The sequence below is a fragment of the Motacilla alba genome, chromosome 26 (genome assembly GCF_015832195.1).
Source record: "Motacilla alba alba isolate MOTALB_02 chromosome 26, Motacilla_alba_V1.0_pri, whole genome shotgun sequence".
NCBI lineage: Eukaryota > Metazoa > Chordata > Aves > Passeriformes > Motacillidae > Motacilla > Motacilla alba.
The window spans coordinates 5,305,510-5,321,071 of NC_052041.1; the positions used below are offsets into that span (position 1 = coordinate 5,305,510).

Genomic DNA, 15,562 nt, shown 5'->3' on the forward strand with positions numbered 1-15,562 from the left:
AAAAGCGCTGCCACAGCTCAGAGCTGAGGGAATTTTGCTGAAACCGGGCTTTTTGCTCCCATTTCAGGCAAAGGCATGTCCCCAAAGTCAGGTGTGACCCTGCAAAGTCATTGGCTGGCTTTGGTGGCCTGAGCTGTGGCTCTGAGTCACCTCCAGCACATCTCAGCCCTGCTGGGATGGGGATTGGCAGGACGGGCTGATTTTGTTTTGTTTTGTTGCCTTCAAGGCACATCAAGCAGCACTCAGCACCCAAGGGCACAGCCAGGGGCAAGGGCATTGCCATAAAATCAGTGGGAATTCAAAGGAGCCCCCAAGGGTGCTGAAATCCCCGAATCTGGAACTCTGTGTCCCCAGATCAGCGTCCCCCTGTGGAAATGGCATTGTCAGCACACACTGGACATCAAAGAGGGACGGGCTCTCACATTCCGGGGAGCTAAGAGGATTTATTTGGTTCTAGCTCTCCTCTGGGATGGGGTGTAAGGATGCTCATGAATTCACATTCCCCCTCATTGGAAGCTTCAGACATTTAGAGAGAGACATCATAAAACCTCACACACACGCAAGCCAAAGCACACCAGGCACATTGAAACGGCATCATTGGCTTGATCTGGGGTTTTGTAAAGTGGGACAATCAGCGCTCCTCACCCCCGAGAATCTCTTGGAGAAATCCTGATTTAGGGGGGCAAGGTCTGAGCAGGCACCTTCTGCTGACAGTGAAGAGTCTGACCAGGAAAAGGATGGGGAAATAATTGCTTCTCTAATAATTAACTCCTAAAGAGTTGGCTACCTGGAAATGGAGACCTCAGAGGAGTTGGGTTGTGCATCTCAGAAATTCCCATGAGAGGGAGAACATCAGGAACAGCCAGCTCTGCCCTGCAGGATGCCTCTGCTGTAAAGGCTGTGAAATTCCTGTATTCACTGACCAGTGACCCCAAACCACAGTTCCACTTTCCCTAAAGCACCCACCCACCTTTGGGGCTTCCTCTGCACCCCCACATCCGTCCCTGAGCCCTGCCCTTGGATCTGAGCTCACAGTTCCTGCTGGCAGGGCAGGTGGAGGGATGAGAAAGGGCCCTGGGCTGCATCTCCAGGGCAGGCAGGGCAGAAAGGCAGCCTCAGCTCGGGCAGAGGCTTGCAGGGAGCAAGAGCACAGCTCGTGGAGAGGGAATTTCTCTCCCCCATCTCCTCGTGAAGTGGCTGAGGCTTTGAGCCCTTGTTCCTCCTCCAGACAGACAACTCCTGGGAGCATCAAAGGGAGCTCGTTACACATCCAATCCCACGGGAATGCCAGTTCTGATGGGCCAGGAGTAAAAGGGAATATTCAAGATATTTTCCCTTAAATTAAAGATAAAGATGCGAGCAAATTTGCAGGCCCGTGTGAACACGTGTGTGAACCTTACGTAAGGAGAGGCCCAGGGGACTGAAAGTAGGGCACAGGCACGGAGATCACCCGCTCCAAACACCACTGGCTCTGCTGGGGAGGCAGCCAGGGTAAGCACAAACAATTTCCTAATACATCAGGCCGTGACACAATGAGAACATTGTGATCTGAATTGGTTTAGGAGAGGAAACTCTCCATGAGGCATTTACTGATTTGTGTGTTAGTGAAGAGCCCACAGCAAAGGCATTATCACCATGCTGTGTGTGAAGAGGAGATTCATCGCTCTTAAATAAGCAAACACATTTATTTGGGGTGGTTTTGCCTGTGCTCAGAGGTCTGGAGGAGAAATGATGGAGAGCACTTGCATCATTATCATCAGCCCTTATCAAAGCTAATCACCAGGAAGGTGTGAGTCCCAAAACATCCCTGGTAGGAAACAACCTCTGCAAGGTGAAGGCAGAGGAAGTTCTTTGAGACACAGCAGCCCTGTGATCCCAGCAGGAACTTCCAGAGATACCAACTGCTCCACTCTCTCCTCTGTGTGATCTCTGGGCGCTCCCAGGAGGAAAACAGAGATAATGGGACTGTCCTACTTTAGCAGGGACTTGTCAGACACTCCTGAGATCCTGGGGCTGGGGACCCAGAGAAGGGAGAGCTCCAGCTGTGCAGCCTGGGAGGACAGGGATGCTTGGAGTGTGAAGGAGAAGCCACCCCATCACTCAAGAGGAGGAGAGGCAACGGGTTTTGCTTTCTCTTGATATGGTGAAAGGAGGTTGCTTGACTTTGAAGTGGATGGAGAAAGCTTTTGGTTTGTTCCTGGGGTGGAAGCTTCTCCCTGGGCATCCATCCCCATCCCAGGCTGCCCATCCTTGGGTCTGCAGATTCCCACCAGGTCCTCACACATGCAGTTCAGAAATGGCTCTGCCCTTGACCTCTGCACCCCCTGGCAGCATTGCAGCAGGGAGACACAAGAGTGGAGTTTACTCCTAGTTTAGCATCAACCTGGCTGCACCTTCAGTCACTCCTCTTGACAGCTCAGTGTTTACACCACCGACTGATCTCTCCTGTTTTTCTCCATCTCCATCACTCACTGACAAGGATTTGTCTGGATACTGGCACACCTTCCTCTCCTTTCTTTTCCTCCTACTTGTAGATGTCCTCACTGCTGCCTTTCCCACTTTCCAGGACCCTCAGGATTTCCAGAGCATCTCTTAAACCATTTTTCCCTTGCAGCTTTAGGACCTGCACTCATTTCAGGTGCTACAAAGCTGTTTGTAGGAACAGTCAGGGCAAAGACCAGGACCCTGCCAGCACCAGGACCCCATGAAGATGAAGCAGGCAGGGGATCAGCAGGACAAGGAGTGCAGAAACCCCAGACCAAGGGTTCCTTGCAGTGTTCAGTCGGGAATTTGTGCTAACAAACCCCTTTCCTGCATGGATCCCTCTGCCCTGGGACACACAGGAGAGCTGGCAGAGCCATCCACAGGCTGCGCCTTTCCAAGTGTTAAAAGCATTTTTGGATTGGAGCCCCACACCTTTTATGAGCTGCTAAGAGAGATGGCTCCGGGTCCACGGTGCTGGAACCCAAACCAGCTCCCTTTTCCAAAATCTGGGGCTGGATTTGGTAATTCCCTCCTTCATCAGCCACAGTCAGGCTGTGCCATGAATCCCCACACGAGGCACTGACCAGCCAGAGCTGCTGCTGGCCCTCAGACCAGAGCTGCTGAAAGCTGCTGGGTCTGAGGAGTCTCTGGGACCCCTGGGGGAAAGCACTACAGCAATTAGTGTAATTAATGAACCTGGGCATTCCCGCAGAGCAGGGGAGGGCTCAGCTCTGGTGCTCAGGTCAAGAGCAGCACTTCAGCGACACCAACACTGCCCTGCTCCAAAGCTGCACCCGCCCTTTGGGACACCAGAGAGACCCACAAACCTGGCAGAAACACAGATAATGCTGCTTGTGGCATGGAAAAGCAGAGGATAGAGGGAGGAATCCCAGCTGGTACCTCGGAGACGTTGATCCTCCCCTCCTGGAAGGAGCAGGTGGTGGGGTCGTGGGTGCAGAGGTTGCGGTACTTGCACCAGTGGCAGCGGAAGGCACTGTTCACACAGGACAGGCACCTGGGGGGAAAGCAGGGGTTAGCACAGGCCTCAGCACCTTGGCAGGGCTGCAGCCATCTGCAGGCCTTGCCAGAAATCCAGCCTTCCTGGGAAAAGAATTTTTTTGGTAGGGGTGGTTTTTATAGAGCGAAAAAACAAGAAGGGGGTTTGGGAAAACACACGCGCTCAAAAGACAGACTTGGGGCAGCCTGGCAGTTTATCCATAGTAAAATGCAAGCTGGGATTTATTGCACATCCTCGGATTGGTGTAAAATAGAGCAGGGCGTTGCACAGGCACCGGGCTTGGGCTTTAGCTTCTGGAAAAGAAAGCAAGCCTGGCAAAAATGGGATCAGTTGTTCTGCAAGTCAGGAATGTTTCGAGTCTGCAGCAACACTTCTGCCTGGCCCTGGAGTGCAGAGGGTGCAGCAAGTGCTTTTGATTCATGTTGGGGGAAAAAAAATAACGGCTTATGAAATGTTTTTGAAAGAACACAGACCCTTTTCAGCCCCAGGGGACCCAGCTGCCAGCAGAGTGGCCGGGTGGGTTTTGTTCCCCTCTCACTGCTGCCACGGGGATGCAGGAGCTGTGACAGCTGCTAATCCTGGCAGTTGCCACCTCCTCCATCTCCGAGGCCACCCCTGCTGCCACGCGGCAGCTCTTGGTGGCACAGGGATCAGCTGTGCCCGTGGATCCAGTCCCATGCCATACCCGTGGCTCCAGGCACTGGAGCTGCCTGGAGAGGGAAGTGCCCGGGACGTGCTGGAGCAAGGCCAGGCCAGGCAGACAAATGTCACCAGGGAAGTGGCAGCGTGGCCTGAGGCACGGAGCTCTGGGAGGGGAGCAGAGCAGCTCTGCAGGCAGGGCTCTCCCAGCTGGGCACGGGCGCAGGGCAGTGTGTGAGCTGCTGCCACCAGAACAGCTCTGATGACTCAATTGTGCTCTCCCGAGCATTCCTGCTGACCTCAATAGCCAGGGGAGCTTATTCTAATCATCACAGGCGATTCTGGGGGAGTGCTGTGAGCTTCCTTAATTACTCATTTGTCTGACCCATTTCTGTTCCTCTTTGGGTCTGCAGCACCTCACCTCACCTCACCTGGCCTGGCCTCCAGCATTCCAGCAGGGGCTGGTGGAGATCCCAGCTTCCCCTCTGAGGGAAGAGGATCTTCCCTTCCCTTCCCTTCCCTTCCCTTCCCTTCCCTTCCCTTCCCTTCCCTTCCCTTCCCTTCCCTTCCCTTCCCTTCCCTTCCCTTCCCTTCCCTTCCCTTCCCTTCCCTTCCCTTCCCTTCCCGGAACCTTCCCTTCCCGGAACCTTCCCTTCCCGGAACCTTCCCGGAACCTTCCCGGAACCTTCCCTTCCCGGAACCTTCCCTTCCCGGAACCTTCCCGGAACCTTCCCGGAACCTTCCCCCATTTCCCCATTTCCCCATTTCCTTTCCCCATTTCCCCATTTCATTTCCCCATTTCCCCATTTCCCCATCCCCATTTCCCCATTTCCCCATTTCATTTCCTCATTTCCCCATTTCCCCATTTCATTTCCTCATTTCCCCATCCCTCCCATCCCTCCCCGGCTCCGTCCGAGCTCTCAGTTGCGGGATCGCGCAGCTTGGGGGCACCAGCAGGTTGAGGTTGTTCCCGGCTCCCTGCACCTGCCTCCTCCGAGGCTCCCGGAGCCCCCCGAGCCCCCCGAGCCCCGGCCAGGTGTCTGTCCCTGTGCGTGCTGTGCCCCGGGCACCGTGCCACCCCCCAGCGCCCGCTGCCCAGGTCTTTGGGCTGGTTTTTGGCTCTGCTCGGGGGCAGGGAAGGGGCACTCACAGCTGGTGGGCGCTGCAGTTGTAGAACTTGAACTCGGTGCTGACGAAGGTCCTGCCCGTCTCCCGCGACTTCAGCTGGAGCACGACACCGAACCAGTCTGGGGACAGAGCGCAGCCTGCCACTGCTGCTGGGGGCGAGGGGGGCAGCAGCACAGAGCCAGTGCCAGCCCCTGCCACGGGCTGGGACACCTGCCACCATCCCAGGCTCCCCCAAACCCCATCCAAGCCCATCCCCGAACCCTTCCAGGGACTGGGCTCCACAGCTTCTCTGGGCATCACCTCCCAGAGTTATCTCCCAGAGCAGGAGCCACTGCTGGGAGCAAGCGGAGCAGCAGTGCAGCCCTTCAGGAGCCCGAGCTCTGGGTTAATTGAGAGCAGATTGTTCTTCTGGGGCTGCTGGGGGGGACTGTCCTGGCCCTGCCACCACGGGGCTCTGTGCCCTGCAGTGTCCCCCAAGGCTCAGGCTCCAGAAAATGCCTCAGAACCACAAAGACATCACCAGGGAGGCACCGTGGACACCTGGAAGGATGCCAAGGGGAAAATGTGCTCCAAGCCAGTGGTGCCTCAGTTACAGGAAGAGAAAATATGACAGTGGTGACATTAATGAGGAGCCGGCCCAAAGATCAGCAGGGAAACAGAGGAACTGCAGCCACCTACTCGTGGGTGCTGAGCCAGGCCCAGGGGAGATTCCTGCTTCCCAGATTCAGCCAACCTGGCAGGGCTGAGAGCTCCTGGCCACCTGTGAGCCACCCTGGAGGGGACAGACGGCTCCTGTCCTGCCCTGGGAGCTGTCTGGCAGCACAGGGAGGGAGCGAGGACGGGGCAAGCACTCCCCGCTGCTGCTGCCAGCCCGTCCTGCCCTGTGTGGGATGCATTTCCTGGGGATGAAGTTCCCTGGGTTCAATAGGCTTTGACAGCAGCACGAATTTCTCTGGCAGCAGCCCCCAAGGCTCAGCTCTGCTCAGCTGATACTCCCAAAGCTGCCCTGCGCTGTCTGCCGCCGTGTCAGTGCCCAGGAGCCATCACTTACCCTGATCCACGGGGATGGCGGGGACATCTTTGGCTGCTGGTGACACACAAAGCACCTGGCTGCCCGACACCTGCCCCTCCACCTCGCTGAGGTTCCCGAAGAGGCAGCTGACGCCGGCACTCAGGTCTGGAGCGTCGCTCACCCGCAGCCTGAGCTGAGCACGGACACCAGGGAGCAAAGCAGAGCCGTGAGCAGGCAGAGCAGCCCAAATCTCCCTCCAGTTCCCAGCCCTGCCCGTTCTCCCATCCAAACCGGCCCCCTTAACTCACCCACCTGCCCACAGCTGGTGGCCAGCTGCCCTTTCATGGGGAAGGGAGGAGGAGAAAGGAAGGCAAGGCTGTTCTTTGTGGGTACAAACCCACCGTGCTGAGCCTTGGGCTGCTGTACGTCAGGGGTGGTGGCAGTGGCAGATTTTTGTCCCCTGGTTACTCTACAGAAGCTTTGCCACCCTCAGTGCCTGTGCCAGCACCCTGAGAGCAGCAGTGACTGTCCCCAAAGCCCTGAGCTCAGACCACCTCTGTCCCCACCGCACGAACGGGGGACACCGCCCTGCCCTGGCCTGGCAGGAGAGAGTCCCCAGTGTCCCCAGCACGGCTGGGGAGTGTCCCCATGGCAAACCAGTGCCTGGAGGGCTCAGTCCCCTGTCCTCACACCATTTTTACACGGGGGGCTGGGGGCAGCAGGACCAGCTGCCACAGGGCTGTGGGGCAGCAACAGCTGGGAAGCTTCAGAGAGCCAGGCCTGAGCACGGCTCACAGAGGAGCTTTTTGGGAAACAAAGCCTTGCCTTCACCAGCTACAGAGAGCAAGGAAATGTGAGCTGAGGCGCCAGGGGAAGGGGAATTTGTTTCTGCCACCCCCCTCTGCCCTCTCCCCAGCTCGGGTGACTCCTTGGCTCCCCCGTCCCTCTGCGAGCGTGACATCATGAGAAAACGTCGGTGCCAGAGGGAAGGGGAAGGGCTGGAGCGTGGAGTGCTCCCTGCTGGAGGTGGCTGTCCTGCTGGCCCCCTGTCCCCCGTCCCTGCTCACCGGGAGGCTGTGCTCGGACACCGAGATGCTGCTGGGCTGCACGGCCACGCTCAGGCACTGCTGGATGCTCCCTGCGAAGCGGAACGGCTCCTCTGCCCGCTCACAGCGGTCCCTCGGGGAGCACCTGCCACACAGGAGCACTCAGGGCATGAAAACCTCCCCTAGGGCACTGAAAACAGCCCCCAGAGCACCAAAAACACCCCCAGAGGACTGAAAACACCCCCCAGAGTACAGAAAACATCCCCCAGAGCACAGAAAACACACCCCAGAGCAATGAAAACAGCCCACAGAGCACAGAAAACACCCCCAGAGCACCAAAAACACCCCTCAGAGGACTGAAAACACACCCCAGGGCACTGAAAACACCCCCAGAACACAGAGCACATCCCAAACCCCCGGGGAGATGCTCCACAGCAGGAGCTGGTGATGCCCTGCACAGGGAGCAGGTGTTGGGCACCACGTTAGGACCGAAGGGCACTGGAAAATATTCTGTGATCAGCAAAACCACAAAGCCCAAGTATCCCATGAGTAATTCCTGCACTGGGACACAATCCAGAGCTGCCAATCCATGTGCTGGGGGTGTGGGGTGAGCCATGGACTCATCATCTGCACACGAGCTAAACCAGAAAGCTGTAACAGGCAGGGACAGGATGATGCCTCTGTCCTAATTAAAACCACACAGCCCACAAATCATCTCCTGCTGGAGCTGGGGGTGAGCCACAGGCAGCAATGGGAGCTTCCAGCTGCTGCCAGCAGGGCTTGGCTGCTGCTCGTGCCTGGAGCTCCCAGCTCCTGCCCGTTCCCAGCAGCAGGAACCAAGCCTCCAGCGTGCCAAGGTGCCTGGGAGTGCTGCGAGCATTCCGCGTGCTCCTCGTCCCTGCTTTTGCTGCAGGTGTCCTTGGAGCAGAGGGAAATCCAGCTGTTTGCAGCAGGGCACCCACGGGGCGCCCAGGGAGGACTGTCAGTGCTCCAGACCAGGCCCTGGCGCTGGCAGCCCTCCAGCATTTCCTGCTTTTTGTCATTTGGGGAAAATCCTTCCCTTCCAGCCCCCCATCCATGGGTGCAGGTGGCAAATTTCCCTTTAAGGTCCCTTTGAACCCGAGCATTGCAGGATTCTGTGGAACAGTGGGAGTTTGCTTTAGATGAAGGTAAGTGAAGTTTGCATTCTCCTCTCCAAACCACCCCCCTGACCCCCAACAAACGCTGGGGCTGCTCTCCTCACCCTCTCCCTTTTGTACCTTCTCCTTTGGAGCATAAAGGAGCTAAATATGAATGGTGCCAAAGGAAGAAATATCGAGGTTTAAGTGAATCTCTAAGATAGCCCTAAAGTGAGCTCTCCACTGGAGCCTTTATCTCATTGACTCGCCGGAATGGCTCTTTTTTATCATCCTATTTATGGCAACAGCCCCAACGGAGATAAATAGGCCTGGAGACAATGAGACACTTGCAGAGAGCAGCACGGGGAAGTCTTGCAGGCTTCACATCCCACTGGGCTGGAGAGATCCTGTAACAATCTCCCGGAGGCCTCTGAGGGCTCCCAAAGAGCAAAGGATCCCTCTGTCCACGCAGAGGATGAGCAAATCCCCTGCTTCTCCACCCCTCAGCCTTTCAACCACCCCCAAACACAGTGGGAGCATCAGCCCCTGACCCAGCACCCTTCCAGGGAGCAGCTGGCAGCAGGAGCACGTGAGAATGAAAGGGGAGAGGTGACAAATTAAATACACACACTCCAGCACTTGGGGCCTGCCAACAAAGATGACAGAGGCTCCGAGGAATGGCAAGATAAACTCAATTATTTACAGCTTAAAAAATAAAGCTGAAAAATGATCACTGCTCCAAAGTGCAGATGCTTGAAGGGAGAGTTGAGAAATCCCATCAGGGGAAGAGCCCTTGTTGGGAATAGGTTGATGCTGAAATGTCATGGCCAAAAGGGCAGAGGAAATGACACTTTTCTCTCCTCTTGTCATCGAGGGTTTTGTCTCTGCAAAATGAAGATAACAACCTTTACCTGCCTCCCAGGTGGCTTGTGAAGATTCAGCTCATTAGCATGAGGGAAGCGCTCGCTGGTGCTTGCACAGGAGCTGCTGCAGGAGCAGCACCAGAGCCCCCAGCACTGCTCCTGCTGCAGCAGCCCCGTGCCCACCCTGCTGCCCAGCCCGGGAGGGCACACGGGGCTGGCAGAGCCCAAGGGTGCAAATAATTCCCTTCTGACAGAGGAGCTGGGATAGTGAGGCCTTTGGGACATGGCTGCACAAAGGGTGGCTCAGCTGTAGGGCTGTAGGGCTCCCTGTCGCCATGATATTTTATGAAAATCCTTTTGCCAGGATTTTCCTTTCCTGAGAACCTGAGGAGCCTCAGGAAAAAACATAACCAATAACTCTCTGCTGCTGTGGGATGCAACAGGCGCTTCCTTGGCTGGTCCATGGGAGGTGTATCTAATTAATGACCAATCAAGGATGCAGCTGGCTCAGGCTCTGCTCAGTCACAAGATTTTGTTATTCATTCCTTTCTGTTCCTGTCCAGCCTTCTGATGGATCCTGTCTCTCTGTTCTTTCAGTGTAGTTTCAATACAGCATTTTAATATAATGTATATCATGGTATAATAAATCAGCCTTCTGCAACATGGAGTCAAGATTCTCGTCTCTTCCCTCGTCCTGGGACCCTGCAAATCCCACATTTGGTGACCCCGAGTGAGTGAAAGACAAGTGAGGAAAGCTCCCTTGGGAAGGAAAAAAGCTAAAAACCCCAAATGTGAGAGTGTGCAGAGTGCCCTGGGCTGCTGCTGCGGGGTGCCCAGAGCCCTGCTGGCACCCCCAGCCCCTCCCCGAGAGGAGCCTGCGGGATGCTCAGGGGCTGAGCTGCTTCTCCTGCCCCTCCCGAGCGTGGCCATGCCCCAAACCCGCCGTGGGGAGCTCGGTGCCCCCCGAGCCCCGGATCCAGGCCGGATTTGCGGAGGAGCCTGCAGCTCCCGGCTCCCCCCAGCACCTGCTCCTCAGGCAAGTGGCCAAGCGCTGCCGTGCGGGTCCCTGAGCCCTGCCTCCCCCGTCCCCCAGCGCTCAGGGCTGCTCGGCAGCTGGCACGGGGCCGGGGGGTTTCTATTCCCTGCTCCAGGCTCTCCCTCCTCCCCGAGCTCCTCTGCCCCGTGGGCTCCCTTCCGCCTAAGGAAGTGCTGGTTTTTATGGCAGGCCAGAGAAAGGAAGGGCACGGACACCTCCTGAATGCAGAGAGGCTTTCCTGGAGCTCCCCTGGAGGAAAGCACCCTCAGCCCTTTGTGCCAGCTCCCAGCCCCTCTGCTGGGTCCCCTGGAGCAGCTGGAGCTGGGACCCCCTGACCTTCCCTGCAGGATTGAAATCTCCCTTTTGGGGCTTTTAAAGGGGCTCCATGCTCTGCTCTGCTGCTGCAACCTCGCTGGGAGCAAAGCCCCACTCACAGGATCACATCTGCTGTTGCCTTTGAAAATTCCACATTTTTGGGGTTTGCAGCCTGGGCAAAGAGCAGCAGGGTGTGAAACAGCAGGAGGGCTGTGCAAACCAGCAGGCCTCCATTCCCACCAGTTCAAATCCTGGTTTTCCATCATTTTTCCATCTGGTTTTCCATCCACGTCACCCTGCCCCTGCCCCTGAAGCAGGAGTTGATTTCCCTTCACCTCTCCCGGGGGGCTCAGGGATCTCCAGAGGCATCCGAGCTGCAGCGCAGGGAATGTCCAAAGGAGAGAAAAATGGACTTGGGGAACTTCAGGCTGACTTGTTTTGTGTGGGAGGCTCTGGGAAGCTCTGGGAGCTGCTTCCATCACCAGGGAACGGCCAGCGCCGGACTTACATGTGGTGCAGGGAGCACCAGCCGCAGTGGGGGTCCCCCGAGCTCAGGCACTCCTGGCAGGTCGTGTACTGCTCACAGGACTCCACGGGCACCCGGGACACCTGCAGGGAACACACACACACTCAGGGCTGCTCTGCCAGCACAGCCAGAGCAGCCCCAGGTCCTGCTGAGCCCCTCAGAGCCAGGGGGCACAGCAGCAAAGCCTGAAATGAATCCGTTCTGCCATCCAAGAATAGGAATTACTGGAGACTGAGACTGTAAATCCATGAGACGTGAGGTCAGCCCGTCCCCTGGGTGAGTCCTGGGCACGGCCAGCCCTAGCTGGGCTCCCACAGCAGTGCCCCTGGCCAGAGCCTCCCCTGGGCCGGAGCTGAGCCCTCTCCTCGTTGATTTACGCTTTGCTGCCTCACCCTTCCCCAGGGAGCTGCTGCAGGGAATGAATCACTGGGATTGTGGCAGCTTGTTGGGTCTGGGTGGGTGCTCCACTGCTCTGCTGGGTCTGGGTGGGTGTTCCACTGCTCTGCTGGGTCTGGGTGGGTGCTCCACTGCTCTGCTGGGTCTGGGTGGGTGTTCCACTGCTCTGCTGAGTCTGGGTGGGTGCTCCACTGCTCTGCTGAGTCTGGGTGGGTGCTCCACTGCTTGGGCCACTCCGAGCCCTTCCAGCAGCAGCCTCTTGGCCTGACCCACTGGGGGTCCCAGTCCCTTCCAGGCAGGGGTGCCACAGAGGGGAGCACAGGTGGGAACAGCCCCAAAGGCTGCTGTAGGCCCCTCTCCCACTCACAGCACACGAGGAATGATGGCGATGGTGAGGTGCAGCACGGTCCTGACCTATTTACCAGCACTGAAACCCCCAGAGGCTTCAAAACGACACCAGGCTTTAACCACAGGTCACTGCTCGGCTCCAGCAAAGACATTTGTAACCTTTTTAACCACTTTAACCTTTCCGACACATCCTTTGCCACCTCCAGCGTTTTTAACCACTTTAACCTTTCCAACCCATTCCTTGCCACCTCCAGCAGCAGGGTGGGTCTGCATCTCGAGCTCCTGTAGCGTTCCCTGTACAAAATATGGATGAAATTCCTTCCTGTAAGGTTGGGAGGCACTGGAACAGGTTGCTCAAGAGACTGTGGGCTCCCTGTCCCTGGAGGTGCTCAAATCCAGGCTGGACAGACCTTGGCACAACCTGGCATAGCGGGAAGTGCCCAGATGATTTCTCAGCTCCCTTCCAGCCCGGGCCATTCCGTGATTCCGTGATTCTGCACCCATTTCCCCCACCAAACGCTGCAGATAATCCTCTCCCAGCAGCTCCTGGGCCCCAGGAGCGATGCCTGCAACTGGCTGGGAATTCAAACAACTGCTGGATGGCTCTGGCTCTGTCCGTCACAACAGCACCCGGCTCCCAGCAGCCGCGCTGAAAGGAGCAGTGTCTCCCCGCACAACGGCCGCTGTCACGCCAAGTGCTGTTGACACAGTGAGAACCCAGTTCCTCTCTGAGTTCGACACCAATAGGGCTGCTATTCTTCTTGTTTCCTCAGCCCCACTCAACAGCTTTTCCCGAAGCAGGGATCGCCCGGGGTTGGAGTTTCCTGGCCGGGCCCGTGGGGAGGGTGGAGGGCTCGGTTTGGGACCCTGGAAATGAGGGGTGGGAGGGGCAGAGCTGGGAGTGCCTTCAGCCCCTGCTGGATGGGGAGAGCTTCGGGAACAGAGAGGAGAAATTCCGAGGTGGAAATGAGGGGTTGGGGTTTGCTTGCTGGCTGCAGAGGGGTCTGGGGTGTCCTCGCAGGGTCTGCGCTCGGGTGGCCGCAGGGGATGTGCTTTTTGCTGCTTTGCCTCTCCCTTGTAAGGAGCAAAAAGCACTTTAGAGATGGGCTGGGAGCAAGCCCAGGGGCCTGGTGACAGGAACAGCCCCCCAGGACGGCCCAGCCAGGACTCACTCCTGCAGACACTGCCCACCCCCAGTGGCCACCCAGCATCTCCCAGTGCAGACCAGTGCTGCAGCCACCCTGCTGCCCCTGGCTGGAGAACCAGCAGCAAACCCAGGTTTTTCAAACCAAAAAGCTCCCTGTGGGAGACACCAGCCAGCACAGGATGCACCCAGGGAGGTCCCTGGGCTCCCCCAAAAATCAGCCCAGCACGCTGAGCCCTGACCCAGCCTGGGCGTCAGGAGAGCCCCAAAATCCCCCAGCACTGCGGATGCCCCGCTCACACCCACAAAGGGAGGCTTGGCAGGATCTGTCCCCGTGATTTAAATGCAGCTCAGGGCTTGTTTCGTGTTTGTGAGGAGCTGGATGCTCTCGCTGCGCTCTATAAATAACGGAGGGCTGGAATTATGTGAATAAGAGTTCATTAGAGATGATTTGATGTTGAGCGCTTCGTTTCTTTTTCTGCTCAGAAGCTGCGGCTTCTGCACATGATAATTCTTTAAAAACCACACAGAGGGTTTGAACAATGTCTCTGGAGGAGCATCTGTGTGAAGGACAACAGCCAAGAATCCAGTGCTGCTGGGGATGTCCTCGCTCCTGAGGGCACAGCCCCGCTCCCCCCAGCCCAACTGTGCCCTCTCTTCCTGCTCTCCCTGCCAAAATGGACCTGCTGCTCGGCCATCAAATGATGAAGCCTCATTATGACTGTCCCTGACTGCCTGACCCATAACGCCAGCAAAATAAAATAAATTACAAATAAAATAAAATAAAATAAAATCAATACAGACTCTCCAAAATGCACACATTCCAACTCTGCCAGCCCCCGGAGCAAATAAGTGCAAGAAACCAGTTCCAAATAAATAAATAAATAAATAAATAAATAAAATGAAATATACAGCCAAAGCAAAGTTTCCAGCTTTTGCGTGCCACCAGCCCAGTCCTGTGACCTCCCCTGGCTGGAGACAGCCCCTGGAGCATCTCACAGCCACAGCAGGCTGCCCACAGACCCCTCGGGGGGCTGGAGTTCAACAGAAAATCTATTTTTAATGACTTTGGGGAGTGGAGTAGAGATGCCAGCTAGTTCAGTGTAATTAAAGCCATCTATCACTCACTGAGCAGGAGCCCGAAGTTGATGAACTTTCCAATGAGATTTGATTCTTTCCTTTATTCGTGAGAAAACTCTGCTTTGTGCTGGGGCAGGAGACGTGAAAAAGTGTGGGAAGGAGCGAGGAGGACGCCTCAGCTGCAGCCATTAATGTGCCAGGGTGACAGGGAAAATAAAGTCAGACTTTCCCAGAGGCTGCTAAAAGTCTGGCAGGCTCTTCCCACCGCTCCTCCTGCTCCAGGTGGAATATCCTGCTGGGCACCTTTGCCAAAACAATCCCGGGGTGCAGGGGTGGGGAGCTGTGGCCCTGCTGAGCACAACACTGGGTGCAATCTGCCTCGGGCTGTGGAAATCCCTACCTGGAAACTGCTGCTGCTGCCTGGGGGAGGCTCAGACACACCAGGGAGTGTGGAGGGACCAGGAGTGAGTGGGACGAGGGAAATGCATCCCTGGGGCGGAGCCAGGACACGGAGGAGAGGGGATGTTTTAACCACAAATAACCGAGGAGCATCCCCAGGGTGCCGTGGAGCTCCCAGAGGTGGGGATGGCTCCAGCAGCCACCCCTGTGCCTCAGGAGCAGGTGAGGGGCAGTGCTGTGCCAGGGCAGCGCTCCGGCAGGAGCAGCTCTGCTGTCCCAGCCCCAGCACAGGAGGGAGGGCTCTCAAAGGGAGGGCTTTGTCAGACCCAAATCAAGGCCGGGAAGTTCTGGCAGAGAAGCAGCGAGTGGGAGAGGACAGGGAGACAACGTTGCCATGGCTACGAGGGGATTATTTAATTACAGCACTGCAGATGCACGGAGAGAGCCCCTTCAACTCTGATCCAGGCAACCTTTGCAGTGGGCTTGGCTTTGCTGCTGTGAGAACCTCATTAACATCTGAGGAGGACAAGCTGTGTTGGAGCACAGGGACTGGATCGCTCTCCAAGCGAGGGATCAGATCTTCTGCAAACATTCCCTTCTCCTTGGCTCCCCCAGACCCTCCGTGCAGCGTGCCAGGCTCCTGCGGGAGGTGATGAAAGCAAGGACAGCCTCCTCTGGGAAGCAAGAAAGACTGAAAAAATAGCAAATATCCCGAAGTGAGGCTTGCTCGAGCAGGAAAATTGTCCTCAAGCCAGAGTTTCCTGCATCCATCCGGCCCAGCATCCCGGCAGGGCTCAGAGCAGCCTCATGTTCTGGCACACAGGCTCCTGCAGACAAACACTTTCCTGTGGTTTACCACGGCTCCAGTTAATCATCGCATCAATATGGAACATCTGAGCGGGGTTTGTTGGAATAACAAAGTGCCAGGCAGAGATCCCAGCCCGCTCCCAGGAGCAGCACAGCCTCCTTCAGGAGGAGAGATGGGTTTTCATCTCCAGCACGTGACTGTG

The 15,562-nt window shown here is 56.8% G+C and overlaps 1 protein-coding gene across 1 annotated transcript in view; it reads right to left on the bottom strand.

The window, feature by feature from the left end:
- Positions 1–15,562, bottom strand: part of PLXNA2 (plexin A2) — a 134,409-nt gene that overhangs the window by 49,328 nt on the left and 69,519 nt on the right. The window contains exons 5-9 of the mRNA XM_038162569.1: positions 11,168–11,268; positions 7,349–7,472; positions 6,321–6,474; positions 5,292–5,388; positions 3,385–3,499 (exon numbers count right to left, since the gene is read on the bottom strand). Coding sequence (XP_038018497.1) covers positions 3,385–3,499; positions 5,292–5,388; positions 6,321–6,474; positions 7,349–7,472; positions 11,168–11,268 — 591 coding nt within the window. The remainder of the gene's footprint in view (positions 1–3,384; positions 3,500–5,291; positions 5,389–6,320; positions 6,475–7,348; positions 7,473–11,167; positions 11,269–15,562) is intronic.